This window comes from Sitophilus oryzae, unplaced genomic scaffold (genome assembly GCF_002938485.1).
Source record: "Sitophilus oryzae breed Bouriz unplaced genomic scaffold, Soryzae_2.0 scaffold_494_pilon_pilon, whole genome shotgun sequence".
NCBI classification, from domain to species: domain Eukaryota; kingdom Metazoa; phylum Arthropoda; class Insecta; order Coleoptera; family Curculionidae; genus Sitophilus; species Sitophilus oryzae.
The window spans coordinates 824,615-847,942 of record NW_022147078.1 but is presented as its reverse complement, the minus strand read 5'-3'; the positions used below and the strand labels follow the sequence as shown (position 1 = coordinate 847,942).

The window sequence follows — 23,328 nt, the reverse complement described above, 5'->3', positions numbered from 1 at the left end:
ACATCGATGACATTCCCCATAAGTTTACATAAAAAATGACAGCGATTTTCATTTCATAGCCATCGCTGACGCCGTTTTTTTTTCGATCATATTGTATTTGACAAGCACTGACTTAGGCCCGGTTGTACAAACGGAATTAATCCTGAGTTCACGATGATCTTAGGATCAACGGGTAAAAGACGTTGTACGTTATGGGTTCAGGTGCTGATCGACGATTGATCTTGAACGTCCGAATTTGGACGTTCGAGGCCAGTTCAAGTCGTTTTAAATGATTATTATTGGGTTTGCTGGTAAGCAAAATGTAAATAAATAAATAAATTAATTAATTTATTGCAATCAAACATAATGGATCATCTGTGGGAAGATATTACGGACGACGAAGATTTTTTGGAATTGGTTCATCATGTACATCCTCAAGCCCCACAAGTCTACAGAGATCGACCAGATCATTTCAACATTTGGAATGATACAGAATTTAAAGCAAGATTTAGGTTGGAGAAACAAGTTGTTAGATTTATAATAGATGAATTATCTGAACAAATCTCATCTGTTACAGACAGGTATAGCTTGTTACTAACCTGCCAAGTTTTAAGATGGACATAATTTATTTGTTACTCCTTTAGAAACCAAGCAGTAACCCCTACAGAAATGGTATGCACTGCTTTGCGTTTTTTAGCCACTGGGAGTTTTTTACAAGTTGTTGGAGATTTCGGGGGCATCCATAAATCAACAGCCAGCCGAAAAATATATATGGTTCTAGAAGCAATTGCTCAGTTGGCACAACACTTTGTAAGAATGCCAAGAACTGAAGCTGAAGTAACTAATGTTAGAAAAGGATTCTTTAATATTGCTAAATTACCAAGATGTGTTGGCGCTTTGGACTGCACTCACGTAAAAATTCAGTCGCCTGGGGGGATAGATGCTGAAAGTTACAGAAACAGAAAAGGATTTTTTTCAGATAATGTTCAGGCTATTTGCAGCTCTGATCTCAAATTTCAGGACATAGTGTGTCGCTGGCCAGGCTCTGCCCATGATTCCAACATATTTAGGAATAGCAGAGTCAGAAATGACTTTGAAAATGGAGTGTATGGTGACAACTTACTTGTAGCTGATAGTGGTTATACAATAAAACCATACGTTATAACACCTCTATTAAATCCTCATACACGAGCAGAACATCTATTTAATGAGGCACAAATATGAACAAGGAATCCTATTGAGAGATCGTTTGGAGTTTTAAAAAGGCGATTCCCGATACTTTCTTTAGGAATACGCTTGAAGCAGGAAAAGGTAGAGGCTGTTGTTATGTCTACAGTGGTCCTTCACAATATAGCATTATCAATGCGAGATGTGGAGCCTCCAGAAATCAATGAAAAAATTGCAGCTGCAATAGAACTGACAAATAATGTCAATAATGACATGGTTGGACATGTACAAAGAGGAATCAACAATAGTGTTCGTTACACATTAATAAATACTTACTTTCAAAATTTATTGTAGATATTTTCTAAAAAATGCTATATAGAAATGTACAAATATAAAATTTATCCTGTGGTAGATTACCAAAAATAAACATCATTGAAAATACAAATCTTTATTGAGAACAAAATAAGCTTAATTAATTAATTAAATCTTGCTCCTAAACAGAAAATCTGAAAAAAAATATTTTTTAATTAGGCATTCCAACGACCTGTCAAAATCGATCCAATATGGCCGCTGGGGGCACACATGGCTGTATTTACATTAGGCCTTGTGGTAGTCAAACCAGAGCTAAGTTATATTTAATATATTTTATAGTGTTTTTCAGTTCATATTGTGCTTCAGTAGTTAGTTGTTAACACATTTATAGTGAATTTTGATAGCCAGGATATAAATTCTGCGAGAAACATAATATTTGAAGACGTTTTGTTAGATGCCGATTACGTGTCGGAAGTCGAGCAAATAAAGACAATTTATATTTTTATTGTGTCCCTACGACCACAAATCACCGCTTCTTAACAGAACAAAATTAATTGTCCAAGAATCGTCGTTCTCTTTGGATGGCAGCTATAAAAGGAGATGATTTAATATGTGGTTTATAATAAAAATCAGAGGGTGTGTAGCAAACACTTTCTAACAGGTCTGTAATCAAAATTCTTTATTGATATTTCTGTTTTAATAATGGTGGAATATTACAAGTTTATAATTGTTATTTCTAGGAAAACTTGTTAGTTTAGAAGATGAAAATCATCCAGATTGAGTTGGTTCCGTGACAAGACATGGGTCATAATTGTACAAATCTGAAAAAAAGGATGATATTGAGAGAAAACTAAGGGCTGACTAAAGAAGAAAAGTACAATATGAAGTGAGATTACTGACAACTGTTCAGATTTTAAAATATACTAATTTTGATATTTATTATAGGCCATTCTTAACACGTCTGAAGCAGAACCTCATCGGGTGATTGAAACAGATGTTTGAATCAACAGTTTTAGTGTACAAACATACATCACGATGGATGACTTATGCAACAAATTTGAGTAGCTTAGTTTTGCAACATCTAAAATTAGTAATTTCGCCTTATTGCAGATTACATACCGTTTACACAAATGACAGCTCTAGGCAAGTTTAAAAGATTTGGCTTATCGTTTTAAAGTGTCTTTTGCTACAGCCTTAACAACATTTGAAGTAATCAATAATGATTTATACAAAAGGTATAAAACCTTATAAATAGAATGGTACAATCCATCTACGATGCTCTAAAAAAATATAACATATTGTTTTAAAATGGCATTTAGGAGTCGCAGTGTATTATTGATTGTTACTCAAATATTTATTTATTTATAACATTATATTGTAATTCTTATTTTCACGAGTGTAAATTGCAAAATTAGCTTATTGTTTATATATCGTAATAAACGAATATGTAGTATATACTGTTATACTCCTTAACAAAAATATACAATTGTCAAATAAACAATAAGAAAGATACTTTTTATTTATTTCTATTACTTTTTACACATACTGATGGCCCAATAGGTATGTACCTATACCTATTATTAAAAAAATATAAACTGAATACAAAACTAAAACCTCAATTCATAGAATTATGACAGAACAGCTGATCGGCTTCATTGACCTTGCCCCCAGCCGCCATTTTAAAGTCACGTGGTTTGGAATGCCTAATTGTTTTTATATTTACTCAGTTTGAAGGTTATGCTGTTGGTTTTTTCTTCTTTTTTCTTTGTAAACTCTAGTTCATGAAAACGGGAATTGGAACAACACTTGAGACTCTGAACTACGTTCAACGGTGAACTATAGATCACTGCAGTTCAAGAAAACTTCTGTTGAACCAGTCGTTGTACAACCGGCCCTTAGGATTATTAATTTTAATGTATACAATTATAAAAAAAAATAGAAATTATACTCATTAAATTTTACTTTTACAATAAAAAAAAGGGTGGCAATGGAATATTATCCAGGATATGTGTTCTGTTGTATATCTTCATGGAGATCATCATCTCTTCATGGTAGAGGAGTAGAAGTTCATATACCAGTACCCCAGAGTAAACCAGTACTAGTATTAGCTGCAGTTGTAGAAATATTCTTACCAGTTTGATATAATCTGAAACAAAAAAGAAATTTATAGTTTTTAAAGGCTCTATTTTACACACTAGGCCATAACTTTTTGAAGTGAAACAACTTTACGCGCGCTGGGTGTAAAAATTCAAGGCCGTGACACACGAGCTAGCGAGGCGACCCTGACACACGAGCTAAGCTAGTGGTTAGTGGTAATGAAAAGCAGTAACAGCTTAGAAATACGTAGTGACGCGACGTGTATTTGTGAGCAGTCCACGTGATTATCAAAAATATTAAGATTTTAATACAAATTTTGCGATAGTGAATCAAATTATTACGCAAATTACGCGTATAAAACTATTTGCTACACGAAAAATATTTTTTACGGGTTAAAAACTATTTGTTACGCGTGTAAAACTATTTGTTACACGTAAAAAACTATTTTTTTACACGAAAAGACTATTTTTTACGCGTAAAAAACTATTCTTACGCGAAAAAACGTATTTTTTACGTGTAAAAAATTTTTTTCGCGCCTAAAAAGATTTTTTTACGTGTAAAAAATTATTTGTTACGCGTAAAAAAAACATATTTATCATTAATTTTTTATTTTATACAACTATTTATCACACGTATAAAACTACATATTTTTTACCCATAAAATATTTTTTTAATTTATTGCTTTTTCAACATTTTAAACTACAAATTTTCAAACATGTCCTTCAAATCTTTCAATTTAAAAGTTGTTAGTAAGAAGATTTAACAGCTTATTGCCCTGCGAAGTTTATACATTTTGTAGGGAAATATGGTAAAAATCTAAAATAAAGGAATCGGCGCTTATCATGTTTTCCCCTGGACCCTTCAATTATTATACTAAAATCTCATAAAAAATATTTATACTGTAAAAGAACATAAAGATATACATATATGTGTTTTTTCGAGCATACTATCATTTCGTTCAGGTCGTTTCACTATTCACTTTACAGAAAATTGTAACAAATCAAAAAACACACGGAAACAATGTGAAAAAAAATTTACCTCATACCACGGCATCTCCTCATAACAATAATACATTTCCTAACAATGTAGAACAACAATTAAAAGCAGAAACCATCCCGCGGATATATTTTTCAACAGGATTCCAATCTTGTTGCTCCAGCTTTACTCTTTTCTGGTACATACTTTCACTCAAAAGCAGAGTACAATCGATGAGGTTTTCTTAAGAAAATCTACGTAAGTTCACATCTTCCCAAAAGAAAATCTCATTTCTTTCCATTTTTCTTGGTGTCTTCTCCTTTGTTATCTTCATAAGAAGTTCTTATTTGTACCTGTAATAAAAAATGTTACTTCAGTCTTCAGTATAGGTACTCATGTCTTCCAAGATTACACTTAAATAGACGAATGGTAAATAAATAAAATTAAAAATTAGATATTAAGTATATTATATAGATCGTACAGTTTAACTTAACCAGTGTTAATCTGTTATTAAACCAGATGAAACTGAAAATATACTCATTTATTTTACTTTTATATAACAGAAACAGATACAAAAAAATACATTTTCTAAAATTTCTAAGGTTAGAATCAATATTAGTATAAAATTTTATTCATAGATGGCTCTCACTAAAATCATTTTGAGAACTAAAAATTATAGATATCTTTAAAATTCTGAGAAAAATTTAACCGAAGTTCAACTATTTAACATTAGATAGCACCAGCAGCGTGTTTTGTTTATAGAAATCTGTAAGTAACTAGTTTAAATATTTAACCCACGATGGCGCCACACTTACATAGGAAAGAAACAGAAATCTGTATTTGGTTACTTGTAAAATTTTCCATAAGGTGGCGCCATAATCGTTTCGACGATAGTTCCAAAAATTCTCACTAAATACGAATGGCGCTGTTATCAATTAAACGCGCGAAAGGAAAAATTTGAATAGACGGGGTAGTAAATGTAATTTTTTCTTGTTGTTTCTTCACTGTATACATGCATACTAGCATAAAATATCAAACTTACTATTTGTAGAAATTGTTTAAGCCCAAAAATTAGTCCAAATTAAAAATAGATGGTCTGAATCTGTCTATGAAATTAAGGAATCATAAATTAAAATTAGAAAAAATAGATGAACATTAAAAACCAGTAAAATATATTGCAATAATCTGCAAAAAAAATAATATTACATTTTATTAATAATATCATAATTTAAGTATTATATTAAAACAATATAAATTTGTTAACTACAATATGATAATGGCGTACAATGTGTGTTAAAAATGTAAAAAGACCATTACCCATTAATTTTAATAGTGTCTATCAAAAAAAATATATAGGTAATAAAAATAATGTTCTAAATTTACACTAAAAAATTATTGATGCATTTTACTCGCAAAAAACTCTAGTCAATTACGTAACATTACTTTCAATTAACAAAAACCGTTAATGCATTTTTTACATAAAAAAATACATTATAAATATGAATAATAAAATATTTTTATTTAATTTTTAAGAAAAATCAGTCGGTAAAATGTTATTTTCTGTCATAATTACATTTTTGCTGTTTTCTGCAAATGCTAATGACCAAAATTTCGAAAATCAGTTAGAAAAATGTATCGAAAAGATTATAGAAAGATTTTATAAAGATTCAGACAAAATTAGTGTTCTGGAATACTCGAAAAATCCGAGAAATATTTTAACAAGACGTCCTACAATGAAAGTAACCAATTTTACAAAACTTTGGTATAATCGAGAAGATATCTATGTTATTAATGAAAACATGAATGACATAAACACTACAATGGAAGAGTGTTATACCAGTAGATCTATGAAACCCCGAGCATTGCATATATTTGTTTCAAATTTCACAACTTCCTCAAATTTTTCATTTTTCACCAGGTATTACGTAGCCCAAGTCATAGCAATAAATAGTGAACTGAATATTTTCACTATAAACCCTTACAAATACGAGAATGTAAAGAATCCAGAAAGCACACCCTTTCAAGTAGGAACTTGTTCTAAAATCGAGGATATCGATTTTGAAAGTTACAAAAATAAATATCCGAAAAAATGGAGGAATACAACATTGAAGGAACATTTTAGAGATATCCCTCCTTACTCTGTAAAGAACCATGACGGCATTGAGGATAAACTGTTTGAGTTACTCAAAGACAGAATTGGTTTTATTAATAAAAGGGCTCCTCTGGCAAACTTGGTAGGTTATATCAAAATTTTGAGTTTATAAAACGGTTTACAAAAAAGTATTTAAGTAATAATAATAGTAATACTAAATTAAAACCGTGTATTCGTCATTTTAGTGAAAATGTTTTAAGAATCTATTACGCTGTACTTTAATTTATATATTTTACACACTAAAAATTCCAAACACAGGTGCTTTGATTAAGATGTGCAGAGCTTCAGAATTTGCTGAATTTGTTACAAACCCATATAAATTATATATCAATGTAATCACAAAACTTCAATCTATTTCCGTATTGTAACAGAATTTTAAATTATGTCTTTTTATTTTCGAGAAAATTTAGTACAAACATAAGGAATATTTTGTTGATTATTGACCATCAAAATCTTAAAAATAAAGAAGTTGTCTAAAAATGTGCTATAATACGGATATAGTATAATCCTTTATCTTTAATTTCCTTCTTCATTTGTATAAAAATACTTAGTCAGTTTTACATAAAACATTAAATGCCGAACGCTTATTTTGCTACTTTTTCGGATTAGTGAAATGGACTCTTAAAAGTGAACACTGGTTAATTATGTTGTTCTGAGGCACTTAGTAAACCTAAAAATAACTTTTTGTTGGTCTTGTCTACTATTTTATCTAACAGATTCGTTAACAGCTTTGTTTTTTTACTTAAATTTAGTTCATTTTTTAAATTGGTTTGATTATTTTTTTAACTTGTTACATTTTTTGTATATTTTATTTTTGTAACTTCAAAATTAAAGACTTTAATAATAAAAAAGAAAAAAAAAACTTTATTGGGTTGGTAAAAGGCAGTTACTTATTATTACATCCCCTTGTATTGACGCCACCCTACGCCTCTGGAAATAGTAGACTATTCTTTTAGAATAACGATGCCTTGAAAAATTGCTTATTGATTTTAATTACGATTACTTACTTTTAGCCAAACTATACAATAGACGTGATACTCTACACTCAAGTAAAAAAGGATTTGATCAATTACAAACTGGACTTGTTCGGAGGCTTTTGCACTTTAAGGAACGGCGACAATCCGACAGATTTTGACATCACTCCTTTTTACCTCACTGACAGAATGGTTTGGGTCGTAGCGGCTGCTCAAAATAAACCAGCCTGGCTTAGAGTATTCCAGATTTTCTCAAACCAAGTTTACGCAGCCTATATTGCCATTACCATTTTCTCAGCTCTGGTAATGAAATGGTTGTACAATTTCAACGTGCTGAAATGGACAGAGTTGATGGTAATGGCAACTCTAGAATGTCCTATTCTATCTGACAGCAATTTGAACGTGAGAGTACCATTGATCGTTTGTATCTGGGCTGTTTTTATTATCTCATCGGTCTTCAAGAATTCTTTACTAATAATTACTGCTTCATCAATAAGAGAACATCAGGTAGATACTTTAAAAGAAATATATGAAGCTGGTTTCGAGTTTATACTAAGCGGGGATATCACGAAATGCTACCAGCATGACGACGATGTGAAAATGAACTACAGCCGTATAAAGCATTGCGGGTACAAGGACTGCTTGAGCGAAATCGCTCAGTACCGAACATACGCTACTGCTACAGTAGATTATATGGTCGCTCTCCACTACGTTCCACTGTATTTCCTGACGGAGAACAAGGAAAGCATGCTTCATATTAATTCTGAAACGATCTACAACAAACCTATTCACATGATGTTTACCAGAGGACATCCGATACTTGATCAATTTTCGGCAGTTATTCAAGGTTGTGTAGAGAATGGATGGTTGCAGAAAATCGTGAACGATTTACGGAAGGCGATTGTGATCAAACTGTTCACTTTAGACACCGATAAGAAGAAAATTAATCTAGAATCAATAGGGTTTGCTTTTTGTATTTGGGCTGGTGGTATGTGTCTAGCTTTGATTGTGTTTTGTGTAGAAGTAACGACGGATTTTTTGAAAAAAAGAAAGCAGCGTCTGTAAGACTCCATAAGAAACCAACAAATTATGACTCTGGTTTACTGACAAAATGGTTTAAGTTAAACATACCGCTAAAATTTAACGAACTAATTTAAGATTTTTTTAATTTAAGACTATTACGCTGTACTGTTCGAGTCGCTCTCAGGGATCGGGTAAAGAGGGTGTGCGGCCGAAGGAAGTATATATTATATTTCAGAAATCTGACTAAGTCTTAGCCCAATCCTGTCGTGTTAAGCCACACCCAAAATTTCAAACACACGTGCTTTGATTAAGGCTTGATTAAGGTTTGCAGAGCTTCAGCATTTGCCATAAAATAGCGAGCAATTTGTTACAAAACCATATAAATTATATATCACTGTAATCACAAAACTTCAATCTATTTCCGTATTGTAACGGAATTTTAAATTACGTTTTTATTTTCGAGAAAATTTAGTCCAAACATAAGGAATATTTTGTTGATGTTTGACAATCAAAATCTTAAAAATAAAGAAGCTATTTAAAAATACCTAGCCAATTTTAAATAAAACGTTAAATGCCGAACGCTTATTTTGCTACTTTTTAGCACTAGTAAAATGGTCTCTTAAAAGTGCAAAGCTATTATAATATGTTCAAACCACCCTGCATAGGTAGCTATATGTATTTTCCGTTAAGTTAATCAGTACTTTTCATTTATATCAGTTAATATTTCACACATTTATTCAACGTTTTTATTTTTAGAAAGAAATATGTTTATTGGTATTGGTAAACACCATTTTTTATTAAAAAATACATTTAAGCATTGTAAATTTGATAAAAGTTATCAGTTTTAAATATTTTGCCTTAATTATTTCCAATTAATTCTATTTTAATCCTAACGCTGTATTATTTAAATAAACCGACTACAACTAATTTGTCACCATTTATAGCAAAATAGTCAAGCGAAACTTGAAAAAACTTTGCTGAGATATGTATACTTTCAGGAGATTTTTTTGCATTTTGCCAAGTATCTTGGTTATCGTTTTTATTGGTTACATTCAGGGTAAGAAAAATTATACTATATTATCTTTATTGTTTAAACTTTAAGAAAATGTACAAAACACATTACATATATTTTACAAAAATAATAATTTCGAACTTATTATTGATGTACTAAACAACATATTTAATTTTTTTCTAGTCATTTACTGATATAAGCAGTATGTTTGTTGAGTTTCTAGATTTTTTAAATAGAAGAATAAAACTTTCTGAGGAACTAAAAATATACTCTATTATGGAGCAAAGTCACTTTATTTCTCTCTTTTACACCCTGTATTTTTTAACCATTAGGTCAGGGGAGTCCGCTTTGTAAAGTGAATTCAGAGTACAAGTGCAACGGTACAGAATTTCAGTGTCCTGATACCAAACCTGAAAAACCAGAAGGGTGTAAATGTTATTGTTTGCCTGGCTATTGGAGAGACAACTGTGGAAACTGCGTGAAAGAATGTCCATGTCCACCAGGAAAAGTGTGGAGGTATATATACAGGGGTAGTTATTATAAACGGACACATTGATGACCAAAATGGTTTTTTTTTTCTATATGCTTCATTGAACATTCCACAATAAAAAAAAACACACATTCAGAATTATTAAGAAAACAAATTAAAACAACAAAAGTCAAAATTTTGCAGACGTATATGGAAAAGTAACTAAAAATCCTAGTCAGATACCTATACTAGATTGTGGAACTTTCTACTTCAACTTTATGTAAAGCTTGTCCGACAAATTAGGGAAGATTTCGACAAATGACATTCAAAAAATGACAAAAAATATAATTTACACAAATGCACACAAAACAGCTGTCACTGTCATGTACTCTCTATATTGTTGGTCTTTAATAATTGAGGAGTCTAAATTTAGGGGTTTTGTCACTAGGAGATTTTGGTAATAACAATTTTAGTATATTTAAATATAATTTCTAAACTATACTTTGTGAGACAAGGTACAAAAATAATTTATTAATTTCTAGGCAAAGTAATCAGTGCGTGGATCAATGCAAACATGACATTTGTCCCTTATACTTAACTTGGGGTTGTTTTTGCCCGCTATATTATTGCTGGAATGGAATAACATGCATCCGAAGTTGTTAAATAAGTACTCCGAACCTGTTAAATAAGTACTCTCGAGAGTACTCCTATTTTAATAGATACTAAGTCATTTTCATTGTTATATATCTATCTTACATTAAAAAAAATTAACAGCTAAAAGAGAGTGAACCTGAGCTGCATTGTTATTTCTAGACCTACCCTGACGTTGTTTTTATTCTACGATATGCTGTCATAAGATCGAAAAGAACAAAAAAAGGGCGTTATAGGGTTGTCATTTTATATACCGGGTGCGTCTCAAAAGTGGCTCACCCCTATAACTTTTTTATTTTTTCAGATAAAAAAAACAATATTTGGTATGTTAGTATATGACATAAATTAGGATTGATTGACGTGTGCAGTTCTTTTCGGCTACTTCCTGTTTCACCGGAAATGACTACCACTTTTGATTTTTAAATATGGCCCCCCGGCATTTTTTACTTCATTCGATAGAAAATGACATTCTGAATAGAATGAAAACGCTCAAAACGCTTAAAACAAAATTGCATTTTAAAGTTTAATCTACAGTGTTAAAAACGCTAATTTTTATTAAGGAGCATTGGAAAAATAGATTTGATCGTCTAATGTTTTTAGTGTCTTGTCCTGGCCGGTTAAAAGATGCCTAAATCGTATTTTAATTATATCTCAATTTTTTCAAATGGAACGAGGGTGGCTCGATCATTAGCATATTTAGAAAAAGCATTTTTTACCAATAATTTGGTACCACACACTTGGTATTTCTAGTCAAATTGTCGTTATGAATCGCATGTTGCAATTTCAAATAAACCATATTCGAGAATGTCAAAAGTTGACATAATATGATATGCATTCTATTGAGAGTGTCATTTTCTATCAAATAAAGCACCAAAACACCGAGGGTACCATTTAAAAATCAAAAGTTGTAGTCATTTCCTGTGAAACAGGAAGTGACAGAAAACAATTGAATACGTCAATCAATCCTAATCTATGTCATATACTAACATACAAAATATTGTTTTTTCATCTGAAAAAATAAAAAAGTTATAGGGGTGAGCCACTTTTGAGACGCACCCGGTATAGTTGGTCTTTAATTGAGGACTCTATATAAAATCTATTAACTTTGGGGATTTGTCACTAGGGGATCTTGGTAACAACAATAATTTTATTATATTTAAATATAGTTTCTAAACTACACTTTGTGAAACAAGGTACAAAATTAATTTATTTATTTCTAGGCAAAGTAATTCTTGCGTGGATCAATGCAAACACGACATTTGTCCCTGGTACGTAACTTGGGGTTGTTTTTGCCCCGTATGTCAGTGCTGGAATGGAACAACATGCATTCGAAACAATAACACTACTTGTTACTCATAAGTACTCTCGAGAGTACTCATATTTTATTACATACACGTACTAATACATTTTCATTGTTGACCTGACATTAAAAAAAATTAACAGCTGATAGAGAGTGAACCCGAGCTGCATTGTTATTTCTAGACCTTGACGTTGTTTTTATTCTATAACATGGTACGAGTACAGTAAGATCGAAAAGAAAAAAAAGACGTTATAGAATTTTATTGGAAATTAATATCGCTGTCATTTTATAAATGTAAAAATTTATAGCGATTGCCATCGATCGTCTTGTCCTAGCCAACTTAACGCCGTTTTTTTCGATCATACAGTATTTACCAGTTATCAGATATGATATTATTTCTATGAATCTGACATATAGGATTATCTAACTATAAAAAAAAAATCTGCCTTCAGTGTAATTAAGTATATTTTAATTATAGTGCCTTTACACAAAGTATCGTCAAATATAAATTAGAAAATACTATACCTAAATATAATTTTTTCTAGGGAAAGCAATAGTTGCTTCGACCGCTGTAACAGCACGTTTTGTCCCCAGTACTTAATCTCGGGTTGTTTTTGCCCACCCAATCAATGCTGGAATGGAACAACATGCATCAGAAGAATTATTACCACTTGATATAGACAAATAAGTACTTTTAAGAGTACTCTCTGATTACATTTATAAATATATACCTATTAATACGTTTTCAGTGTTACCCTACTCATAAAAAAATATATGAAGTCATAACTACCTAATGCCTTTGTTTATTTCCCTCTAATACAAAGAGTCTTGATTTTTTGAGGAAATATTTAGCATTAGCTAAAGGCTAAAAAAAGTGATTTTGTTTATTTGTTTTTATCGCGTATATACAGGGTGGTTTTAGAAGTAATGTCAAGCAAAAACTTCGACAGAAAATCTTTGTATAAACATATGTTCTAAATTGATGCTCTGTTTTAGAAATACAGAGGGATATATTGTAAAATAAAAAAAAGTATATTATTTGTAATACAAATTATGCTCAAATGTGTATAAAGTAGAGAAACTTATAAAAGTATTTATTACAAAGGAAGGTAACAGATGCTTTTACCAATGCTAAAAAAAATCGTACTCAATATACTGGCCACAAAAGTTATAAAATTTGGTTTATACTGAAATTCATGTATACATTATAGAATTCAACTATTAACATTCTCTAAATTGACGTTCTCTAGTTTTACAGTTACAAAAAGCATTAAAACAAATTTTTTGGAATTTTTACAAACCTTGAAGAGTTTGGCCGGAAAAAATACAACCTATCCAAAAATCTGTGTTCTGTTGTGTATCTTCATGAAGTAGAGAAAAAGAACCTGATGTACCAGTACCAGTAATTGTTGCAGTTATACGACTATTTCTAACAGTTTGATGATCTAAAAACAAAAATAAATTTATAGTTCTTGCAAAATAAGTTTAAAAATGGGCCAAACATTTTTTTTTAAATTAATCTCACAATATTTGGAAAATAATTCAATTAAATAAACAGTGATGAAGTTTGTGTACTAGAAAAAAAGTAGCAAAATCTAAGTCAAGCGTAGATTACATAATATATTTGAATTTTTTACTTATTTACTTTGGAATTATCTAATAGTAACACCACTGAATACGTTAACTGATAAGTGGCATTTATACAAAGAATTTGCTAAATATTAACTTTTCCACATACGTACATAACAATACTTATTATTTAAAGGATTAAACTATAGTTTAAACCACCCTGGTACATGCAGTTTATTATTTATTTCATTTTTTAAGGTAAAATATTAATATAAAAAATAGGTAATTCTTTATCTATATCACTTAATATTTACTACATCTATTTCAAAATTTTTATTTTTATAAAAAAATATATGTATTACAATAGGTAAAACCCATATTTTACTTAAAAATACATTTCAGCATTGTCAATTTGATAAAAATTATCAGTTCTAAATATTTTTCCTTAATTATTTTCAATTGATTCTATTTTAATCCTAACGCTGTATTATTTAAATAAACAAACAACTACCAATTTGTCTCCATTTAAAGCATAATAGTCAAGTGAAAAATAAAAACGCTTTACTGGAATATGTATACTTTCAGGAGAATTTTTTGCATTCTGCAAAGTATCTGGATTATAGTTTTTATTGGTTATATTCAGGGTAAGGAACATCAAGTACATAAGATTTGTTGTTTAAACTTTTAAAAATGTACAAAACATATTATACAAATTGTAGAAAAATAATCCAAGCATCAATATTTTCAACTTTTCAGATATTTTTGAAGCTAGGCTAAACAACATATTTATCTTTTTAATAAAAAGTTTCTAACAAACTAAAAAGAAGCCTTTTCCTACACTTTCAAATATATTAATCACATTCAAAAGAAACAAAAAAAAATATAGAGAGTGTCTATTCTGTTTTGGAACAAAGCCAGTGTATTTCTCCATTTTACACCCTGTATCTTTTAACCATTAGGTGTACCTCCACTTTGTAAAGTGAATTCAGAGTTCAAGTGCAACAGTACAGAGCTGCAGTGTCCTGATACCAAACCCGAAAAACCAGGAGGATGTAAATGTTATTGTTTGCCTGGCTATTGGAGAGACAACTGTGGAAACTGCGTGAAAGAATGTCCATGTCCACCAGGAAAAGAGTGGAGGTATATATACAGGGCATGGGCGCCGGAAGAATGAAATTTAGGGGGGGCAAGGTAAAAATGAATAAAAAATTGACATTTTTGGTAATTATTGGGAAAACTGGAAATCGTCCGATTTTCACCAAAATTGGTATACACCCCATTTTGAAGTCGTAGATTACGAATCTGAACTTTTTTCTTGGCGGTCTCTTACCGTTTTTCAGAAAAACGGAAAATAATTTCAATATCGAATTTTTCTTAATTTCTCATATTTTTAAGGTTTTCTAGCACATATTTTGTTAGGTATTCAATAATCAATAATGTTTTTGCTATTTTCTGTTACTTTTTTCACCAATTCTATGCATACTAGAGGGAAATTTGCTAAAATAAATTTGTAAACAATCTGAAAATGTTAGATTATAGCTTTGTTCGGGTTCTTGTTATTACCGATTTACCGAAATGCCCCCTCTTGTCCCCCCTGTCCGGCGCCCAAACTGGACGCCGTTTTTTTTTCGATCATACGGTATATTTACTTATAACTTAGTATGATTCTAACGCTAAAGATTAAATAAAAAAAAATATTTTTTTAACCTTTTGTATAATTATTCTAATTTTAGAATCTTTTTACACAAAGTATGGCCTGTAGTATGGCCTAATAAAAATTAGAAAATACCATAAATGTACTTGTTTCTAGGGAAGGCAGTATTTGCGGCGACCTGTGTAATTACAGGTTTATTTGTATCCAGTTAGCAGTTTGGGGTTGTTTTTGCCCAGGAAATCAATGTTGGAATGGAACAACATGCATCAGAAGAAATATTACTACTTCATAGATAAATAAGTACTTTTAAAGTACTCTTATTACATTTATAAATATATGTACATATACCTATTAATACATTCTCGCAGTGTTTCTCTAATCATTAAAAAATATAGTATATAATATCATAACTACCTGATGATGCCTTTGTTTATTTCCCTCTCATACAAAGAGTCTTGATTTTTTAACGAAATATTTAAAGCTAAAGGTAAAAAAAGTCTTTTTGTGTATTTGTTATTATTAACTAAACTAAAAAACTTTGAAAGAAAATTTTTGTATAAACAAATGTTCTAAATTGCTCTGTTTTAGAAATACAGAGGGATATATTGTAAAACAAAAAAAGTATATTATATGTAATACAAATTATGGTCAAATGTGCATAGAGAACCTTATAAATATTTGTTACTAAGGAAGGTAACAGATGCTTTTGCCATTGCTAAAAGAATTTTCGTGATCAATATACTGGACACAAAAGTTCTAAAATTTGATTTTTACCGAAATTCATCTATGCATTATAGAATTCAACTATTAACATTCTCTAAATTCTAGTTTTACAATTAGAAAAAGTATTAAAACAAAATTTTTGGAATTTTTACAAACCTTTATGACTTTGTCTGAAAAGAAATGCTATCCAAAAAAATCTGTGTTCTGTTGTGTACCTTCATGGAGTAGAGAAAAAGAACCTGTTGTACCAGTGCTGCAGTTTACCAGAACTACATCTACCAGTTTGAAGATCTAAAAACAAAAATATATTTATAGTTTTTGGGAAATAAACTTTTCATAAAGGATCATACAATTTTTTATTAACGAATCTCAAGCAAAATTTGGAACAAAATAAAAGTCAAGAACAGATTACATAATAGTTTTGAATTTTTTACGTACTTTATTAATTTTTTTATACTTTTTTATTAATTAGTATGAAATTAAAAAATACCCTAATTGATAAGAGTCATTTACATAAAGAATTTACTAAATGTTGAATTTACCACATACGTACATAACGATAATTATTATATAAAGGATAAAACTATGATTTAAACCACCCTGGTATATGCAGTTTATTGTTTATTTCTTTTTTTAAGTAAACCAATAATTATTCATAATCAGTTAATATTAAATACATTTATATGAAAAGTTTTATTTTTATAAGAAAATATATGTATTGGACTAGGTAAACACCATATTTTGTTAAAATACATTTCATTGTCAATTTGATAAAAATTATCAGTTCTAAATATTTTTCCCTAATTGATTCTATTTTAACTTTTAACTCGTTATAACGCTATATTATTTAAATAAACAACCTACAACTAATTTGTCACCATTTAAAGCAAATATAGTCAAGTGAAATATAAAGAAGCTTTGATGAAATACGAGTATGTATACTTTCAGAAGAATTTTTTGCATTTTGCCAAGTATCTTGGTTATCGTTTTTATTGGTTATATTCAGGGTAAGAAACATTACATCTATTTGTTATTAAGACTTAATATTGTAAAAAAATAAAAATTTTAAATTCCAATTCTTTTCAACTTCAAAAAAAAATTGTAGCTATACCCTACCCTGTATACTAAGCAAATCATATTTATATATTTTCTAGTTCATTTAGGAATGTAAAATAATAAGTTTTTGTTGAGTTTCTGGGATTGTTATCAAGAAAGAAAATTTCTGAGAAACTAAAAATTATTTTTTTTCTACGTGTTTAAATATCTTGAACACACCACTTAAAAGAAACAAAAAAATATTTCTAGTGTGTGTATACTCTGTTTTGGAACAAAGTCACTTCTTTATTTCTCTCTTTTACACCCTGTATCTTTTACCCATTAGGTCAGGGCCCGCTTTGTAAAGTGAATTCAGAGTATAAGTGCAACAGTACAGAGCTCCAGTGTCCTGATACCAAACCTGAAAATTCAGAAGGATGTAAATGTTATTGTTTGCCCGGCTATTGGAGAGATAACTGTGGAAACTGCGTGAAAGAATGTCCATGTCCACCAGGAAAAGTGTGGAGGTATATATACAGGGGTTGTTATTATAAACAACCACATTTAATTGACCAAAATCGCTTGAGCAGATAGTGTCCTGTTAAAAAGCTCAAATAATACAAATAATCTTACAAAGGAATAATATACAGGGTGTTCCACTTAAAAAAAAAAACGAGAAAAATTATTTTATATCTTAGAAAGTTTAGAACACGTACAAGAACGTAGAATTTTGAACACCCTGTATGGTTTAAGATTATGATATTTATTGCAAAGTAAGTACAGACTAACTATAGAATTTATAGATATTGAACCAGGAATCACCCCCTGAAGTTTTTCGCATTTGTTTTGAAACACCCTGTATATGGTAGAAAATTAATTTATTTATTTCTAGGCAAAGTAATGCGTGCTTGGATCAATGCAAACACGAAGTTTGTCACTTATACGTATATCGGGGTTGTTTTTGCCCCATAATTCAGTGCTGGAACGGAACAACATGCATTCTAAGAAACAACACTTCTTGAATAAAACACTCAACAGTACTCTTTTATTACATATAAGTACTAATTAATTTCATTGTTAACCTATCTTACTTTAAAAAAAAACTTAACAGCTAATAGTGAGCGAACCTGAGCTACATTGTTGTTATTTCTAGACCTACCCTAACGTTGTTTTTATTCTATAATATGCCCAACAAAACGGCGATAGAGTTGGCTTGGAAACGAACATGTCATTTTAAAAGCGAATGTCATCGATCGTCACTTCCTAGCTAACTAGACGCCGTTTTTTTTCGATCATATAGTATTTCTTATTAACTATGGAATAAAATAACGAAATATATATTTTTTTCTACCTTCAAGGGTAATTATTTTAATTTTAGTGTCTTTTAACACAAAGCATGGTCAAATATAAAACAGAAAATACTATAAATATACTTGTTTCTAGGCTAGGTAACGGTTGCACCGACCAGTGTAATAACAGATTTTTTTGTCCTTATTTCTTAATTTGGGGTTGTTATTGTCCAACCATCAGCCAATGTTGGAATGGAACAACATGCATCAGAAGAAATACTACCACTTCATAGATAAATAAATACTTTTAAGTACTATAAATATAGATTCTCAGTGTCATCATAATCATTAAAAAATATATAATCATACTACCTAATGAATTTGTTTATTTCCCTGCAATACAAAGAGTCTTGATTTTTTAAAGAAATATTTAGCTATTTGGCAAAAAAAGTGATTTTGTTTATTTATTTTTATCACGTATATACAGGGTGGTTTTAATAAGTAATGTCAGGCAAATATGTTGCAAAATGTCTCTAAAAAACTTCGAAAGAAAATCTTTGTATAAATATAATACAGAGGAAAATATTGTAAAGCACAAAAATAGTATATTTGTAATACAAATTATGGTAAAATTTGTATAAAGTAGAGAACATTATAAAAATATTTGTTACCAGGGAAGGTAACAAATATACTGGGCACTAAATTGCTAAAATTTGATTTGTACTGAAATTCACGTATAAATTATAGAATTTAACTACTAATATTTTCGAAATTCTAGTTTTACAATTATAAAAAGTATTAAAATAACAATTTTGATTTTTTTACAAACCTTTATGAGTTTGTCCGAAAAGGAATACAGTCATAAAACCTGTGTTCTGTTGTGTATCTTCATGGAGTGGAGAAATAAAAGCTGATGTACCAGTAATAGCTGCAGTTATAGAACTACTTCTACCAGTTTGATGATCTAAAAACAAAAATAAATTTATAGTTTTTGGGAAATAAGCTTTTCACAAAGGATCATACAATTTTTTATAAATGAATCTCAACACAAACTAAATTAGAGGTTAGTCTATGGTTAAGTCTGTGATCTCAAGCAATATTTGGCAGATAATTTAATTAAATATATTAAATAAATACTGAGTACCTACTGTAATAAGTGTGTGTACCTACTAGAAATAGTAACAAAATCAAAGTTAAAAATGTCTTACATAATAGTTTTGAATTTTTTACTTATTACAAAATAAAGGAGACATTTACAAAAAGAATTTGCTGAATATTGAATATTAAATTTACCAAGAATTTACCAGATACGTACATAACGATAATTATTTTATTTAAACGATAAAACTATGGTTTAAACCACCATGGGGGGTATATGCAGTTTATTATTTTTTTTTAAGTAAATCAATAAAATATTCATTTATATCAGTTAATATTTAACACATTCATTACAAAATTTTTATTTTTTGTTAATTAAAAATATAGGTATTGGAGTATACACATAACACCATATTTTATTTAAAATGCATTTCAGCATTGTGAATTTGATAAAAATTATCAGTTTTAAATATTTTCCTTAATTATTTCCAATTAACTCTATTTTAATTCCTAACGCTGTAATTTAAATAAAAAAAAACCTACAACTAATTTGTAACCATCACAGTCAAGTGAAACATAAAAAAACTTTGCCGAAATATGTATACTATTAGGGGATTTTTTTACATTTTGCAGAGTATCTTGATTATCCTATTTATTGGTGATATTCACGGTAAGATATATTATGTCTACTTTTTGTATAAACTTTTAGAAAAAATAGAAAACACGTTACACATATTATTGTACAAAAATAAAAATTTCAACTCCAAACTTAACCTGTAAACTAATATAAACATTTTTATATATTTTTCTGGTTTATTTACTAATGCAAACTAATAAGTTTTTTGAGTTTCTGGGATTTTTAACAAGAAAAAAAGTTTCTGGGAAACTAAAACAACACACAACATTTAAAAGGAACAAAAAATATGGTTAGAGCCTGTATAATTGGTGATGGGACAAAGTCAGATTATTTCCTTTACACCCTGTATCTTTTGACCATTAGGGGATGCTCCGCGTTGTAAAAAAAATTCAGAGTACATGTGCAACGGTATAGAGTTTCAATGTCCTGACACCAAACCTGAAAATCAAGAAGTGTGTAAATGTTTCTGCAATGGAGGCTATTGGAGAGATGGCAATGGCAACTGCGTGAAAGAATGTCCATGTCCACCCGGAAAAGTATACAGGATACTAAAAAATGCGAGCAATTTTTTTTTGATGACCAAAATCGCAGAAATCTGTATTTTTTTTCTATATGCTTTATTCAACAAACCACAATAAAAAAACCACACATTTAGAATTATTAAGGAAACAAATTAGAATAACAAATTATATAAATACTATCTTTCACCATACTTTGTGAAACAAGGTACAAAATGAATTTATTTATTTCTAGGGAAAGTAATCATTGCGTGGATCAATGCAAAGTCCAAAATTGTCCAAAATACATAACTTGGGGTTGTTTTTGCCCCATAGGTCTGTGCTGGAATGGAACAGCATGCATCCCAAGAAATACTACCACTTAAACATTCAGTACTCTCAAGAGTACTCCTATTTTATTACATACTTTTATATGTACTATACAGTTCATTTTTAATGTTATTTATCTTTCTATAAAAAAAAAACTTAACAGCTTATTGGCAGTGTCCATTTTGATTAAGTCAAAATTATGTCATCTGAACTAAATTGTTGCTTCTTTCTAGGCCTACACTGACGTTGTTTTTAATCTATAATATAGTGTAGATAGAGTGGAAAATAAAAATCGGCTTTAGAGTTCGCTTGGAAATGAAGATCGATGTTATATGTAAAACTAGCGTGTACCCGCGACTTCGTTCGCGTCGAATTAATCATTTGTAATGGTGATGATAAAGCAAAGCAAGAATTTCCATTAACATACAAACTGGATAAAATTTTCTCACATTTATGTCAGCATGAGAAAAAAAACAATATGGCGATATTATTATATAACTTCGTAATATTTGAGGGGTAGTTTCATCTCGTTGGAATTTGACTTTCGAAAAATCCGTTTGCCAAAAATAAGCTTTCTACGTCAAGCAGTTTAAGCAGAATCGTGGTTAATCAATTACCTTTTAATTAACTTTTAGGAACACCCTGTATGATTTTTTAAAAAAATTCAAAATATCTAAAAAAACAAAATAAATTATACGTGTCCAAGTGGTTTCCCGAAAGACTAACCGTTTTTTAAATAACAAATATTGTAATATTTGAGGGGCATTTTCACACCCTTGGAATTTGAGATTCGAGAAACCCCTCCTTATCGAACCTCTATACCCCACAGTCAATCCGTTTACCAAAAATCAGCTTTAAACGTCAAGCAGTTTAAGCAGAATCGTGATTACTCAGTGGTCATATTTTATGAAACACCCCGTATACATTTTTAAAAAATCTTAAAATATGTAAAACAACAAAATAAAATATACATGTTTAAGAGTTTTTCCGAAAAACTCACCGGTTTTTAAATAAAAAATATTCTAATATATGAGTGGCGGTTTCACCCCCTTAGAATTCGAGTTTCGAAAAATCCCTTCTTATCGAACCTCTACACCCTAAAGTCAATCCGTTTTCCAAAAATCAGCTTTTTTCCGTCAAGCGCTTTAAGTAGGATCGTGATCAATCAATGACCAGATTTTTCGAAACACCCTGTATACATTTTTAAAAAATCTTAAAATATGTAAAAAACAAAATAAAATATACGTGTTTAAGCGTTTTTTTTCGGAAACTTGACCGTTTTTTAAATAAAAAATATTGTAATATTTCAGGGGTGGTTTCACCCCCTTGGAACTGGAATTTCGAAAAATCCCTTCTTATCGAACCTCTGCACCCTAGAGTCAACCTGTGTGACAAAATTGAGCTTCTTACGTTGAGTGGTTTGAGCAGGATCGTGATTAATCAGTGAGTCAGTCACTTAAGGATTTTATTTATTAGTATAGATTAAAATTATATGTATAAAGCGACTGTCATCGATTGTCATTTCCAAGCCAACTTGACGCCGTTTTTTCGATCGTACAATATTCATCACATAGATATATTCTAAATTTCTTTACTTGTAAATTAATTGTGTGAATTTTTAACGTAAATATAATAACGAAAATATAGATTTTTTTCTAACTTTTGTATAATTATTTCAATTTTGGTGCCTGTTAACACAAACTATGGTCGAATATAAATTAAAAAGTTATATAAATTAACTTGTTTCTAGGGAAGGTAACAGTTGCTTCGACCAATGTAACAACAGGTTTTGTCCCCAGTACTTAATGTGGGGTTGCTGGAACGAAGAAACATGCACCTGAAGAAATACTTCCACAGGATAAAAAAATAAGTAATTTTACTCTTATTAGTTTTATAAATAGATAATGTACCTAAAAATAAATACATAATATAAGATCATAACTATCTAATACCTTTTTTTATTTCCTTCCCATAATAGAAAGAGTCTGAATTTTTATGGAAATGTTTTGCATCAGGTAAATTTAAAGGAAGTGATTTTGAGTATTTATTATTATTACGTGTATACAGGGTGCCACCCTGTATATATGTACGTAATATAAGATGGTTTTATAAGTAATGGCCATACGTAGATAACGATAATTATTTTATTTAAAGGGTAAAACTATGGTTTAAACCACCCTGGTATATGCCCAGTTTATTATTTATTTCTTTTTTTAAAAAAAACAATAATTATTATTCATTTATATCAGTTAATATTTAACACATTTATTTGAAAAGTTTTATTTTTATAAAAAATATATGTTTTTGACTAGGTAAACACCATGTTTTATTTAAAAATATATTTAAGCATTGTCGAATTGATAAAAATTATCAGTTTTAAATATT

At 29.7% G+C, this 23,328-nt stretch overlaps 3 protein-coding genes and 2 long non-coding RNA genes across 13 annotated transcripts in view; 4 read left to right on the top strand and 1 right to left on the bottom strand.

Annotated features, from left to right (window-relative positions):
* Nucleotides 1-143: 143 nt before the first annotated feature.
* LOC115886515 (putative nuclease HARBI1) lies at nt 144-1,246 on the top strand. Its single transcript, XM_030905709.1, has 2 exons — nt 144-560; nt 624-1,246. The coding sequence occupies exons 1-2, from the start codon at nt 346-348 to the stop codon at nt 1,201-1,203; spliced, it is 795 nt and encodes a 264-aa protein (XP_030761569.1). The 5' UTR covers nt 144-345; the 3' UTR covers nt 1,204-1,246.
* Nucleotides 1,247-1,673: 427 nt separating this feature from the next.
* On the top strand, nt 1,674-2,968 carry LOC115886523. Of its 2 annotated transcripts, XR_004050905.1 has the most exons (3): nt 1,674-2,119; nt 2,199-2,344; nt 2,404-2,968. It is a non-coding gene; the product is annotated as an uncharacterized LOC115886523 (long non-coding RNA). The 2 variants fall into 2 exon arrangements; XR_004050904.1 differs by lacking the exon at nt 1,674-2,119 and having other exon boundaries at nt 2,127-2,344.
* Nucleotides 2,969-3,369: 401 nt separating this feature from the next.
* The window catches only part of LOC115886521, a 57,500-nt gene continuing 37,541 nt past the window's right edge, over nt 3,370-23,328 (bottom strand). The window contains exons 2-6 of one of the 2 annotated variants that reach the window (XR_004050902.1): nt 19,211-19,345; nt 16,214-16,348; nt 13,413-13,556; nt 4,594-4,883; nt 3,370-3,604 (exon numbers count right to left, since the gene is read on the bottom strand). This is a non-coding gene — a long non-coding RNA (uncharacterized LOC115886521). The remainder of the gene's footprint in view (nt 3,605-4,593; nt 4,884-13,412; nt 13,557-16,213; nt 16,349-19,210; nt 19,346-23,328) is intronic. The other variant, XR_004050903.1, reaches the window with a different exon arrangement.
* LOC115886518 (slit homolog 1 protein-like) lies at nt 9,609-12,900 on the top strand. 3 transcript variants are annotated; one of them, XM_030905716.1, is made up of 3 exons: nt 9,609-9,736; nt 10,024-10,207; nt 12,657-12,900. In XM_030905716.1, the coding sequence occupies exons 1-3, from the start codon at nt 9,664-9,666 to the stop codon at nt 12,784-12,786; spliced, it is 387 nt and encodes a 128-aa protein (XP_030761576.1). In that variant the 5' UTR covers nt 9,609-9,663; the 3' UTR covers nt 12,787-12,900. The 3 variants fall into 3 exon arrangements, with proteins under 3 accessions (XP_030761576.1, XP_030761574.1, XP_030761577.1); XM_030905714.1 differs by lacking the exon at nt 12,657-12,900 and adding an exon at nt 12,032-12,394; XM_030905717.1 differs by lacking the exon at nt 12,657-12,900 and adding an exon at nt 10,703-10,949.
* On the top strand, nt 14,105-22,858 carry LOC115886519 (neurogenic locus notch homolog protein 2-like). 5 transcript variants are annotated; one of them, XM_030905720.1, is made up of 3 exons: nt 14,105-14,324; nt 14,640-14,820; nt 15,491-15,747. In XM_030905720.1, exons 1-3 carry the CDS (start codon nt 14,252-14,254, stop codon nt 15,624-15,626), a joined length of 390 nt encoding a protein of 129 aa, XP_030761580.1. In that variant the 5' UTR covers nt 14,105-14,251; the 3' UTR covers nt 15,627-15,747. The 5 variants fall into 5 exon arrangements, with proteins under 5 accessions (XP_030761580.1, XP_030761579.1, XP_030761581.1 ...); XM_030905719.1 differs by lacking the exons at nt 14,640-14,820; nt 15,491-15,747 and adding exons at nt 17,439-17,619; nt 18,536-18,734 and having other exon boundaries at nt 14,173-14,324; XM_030905721.1 differs by lacking the exons at nt 14,105-14,324; nt 14,640-14,820; nt 15,491-15,747 and adding exons at nt 16,890-17,064; nt 17,439-17,619; nt 17,985-18,223.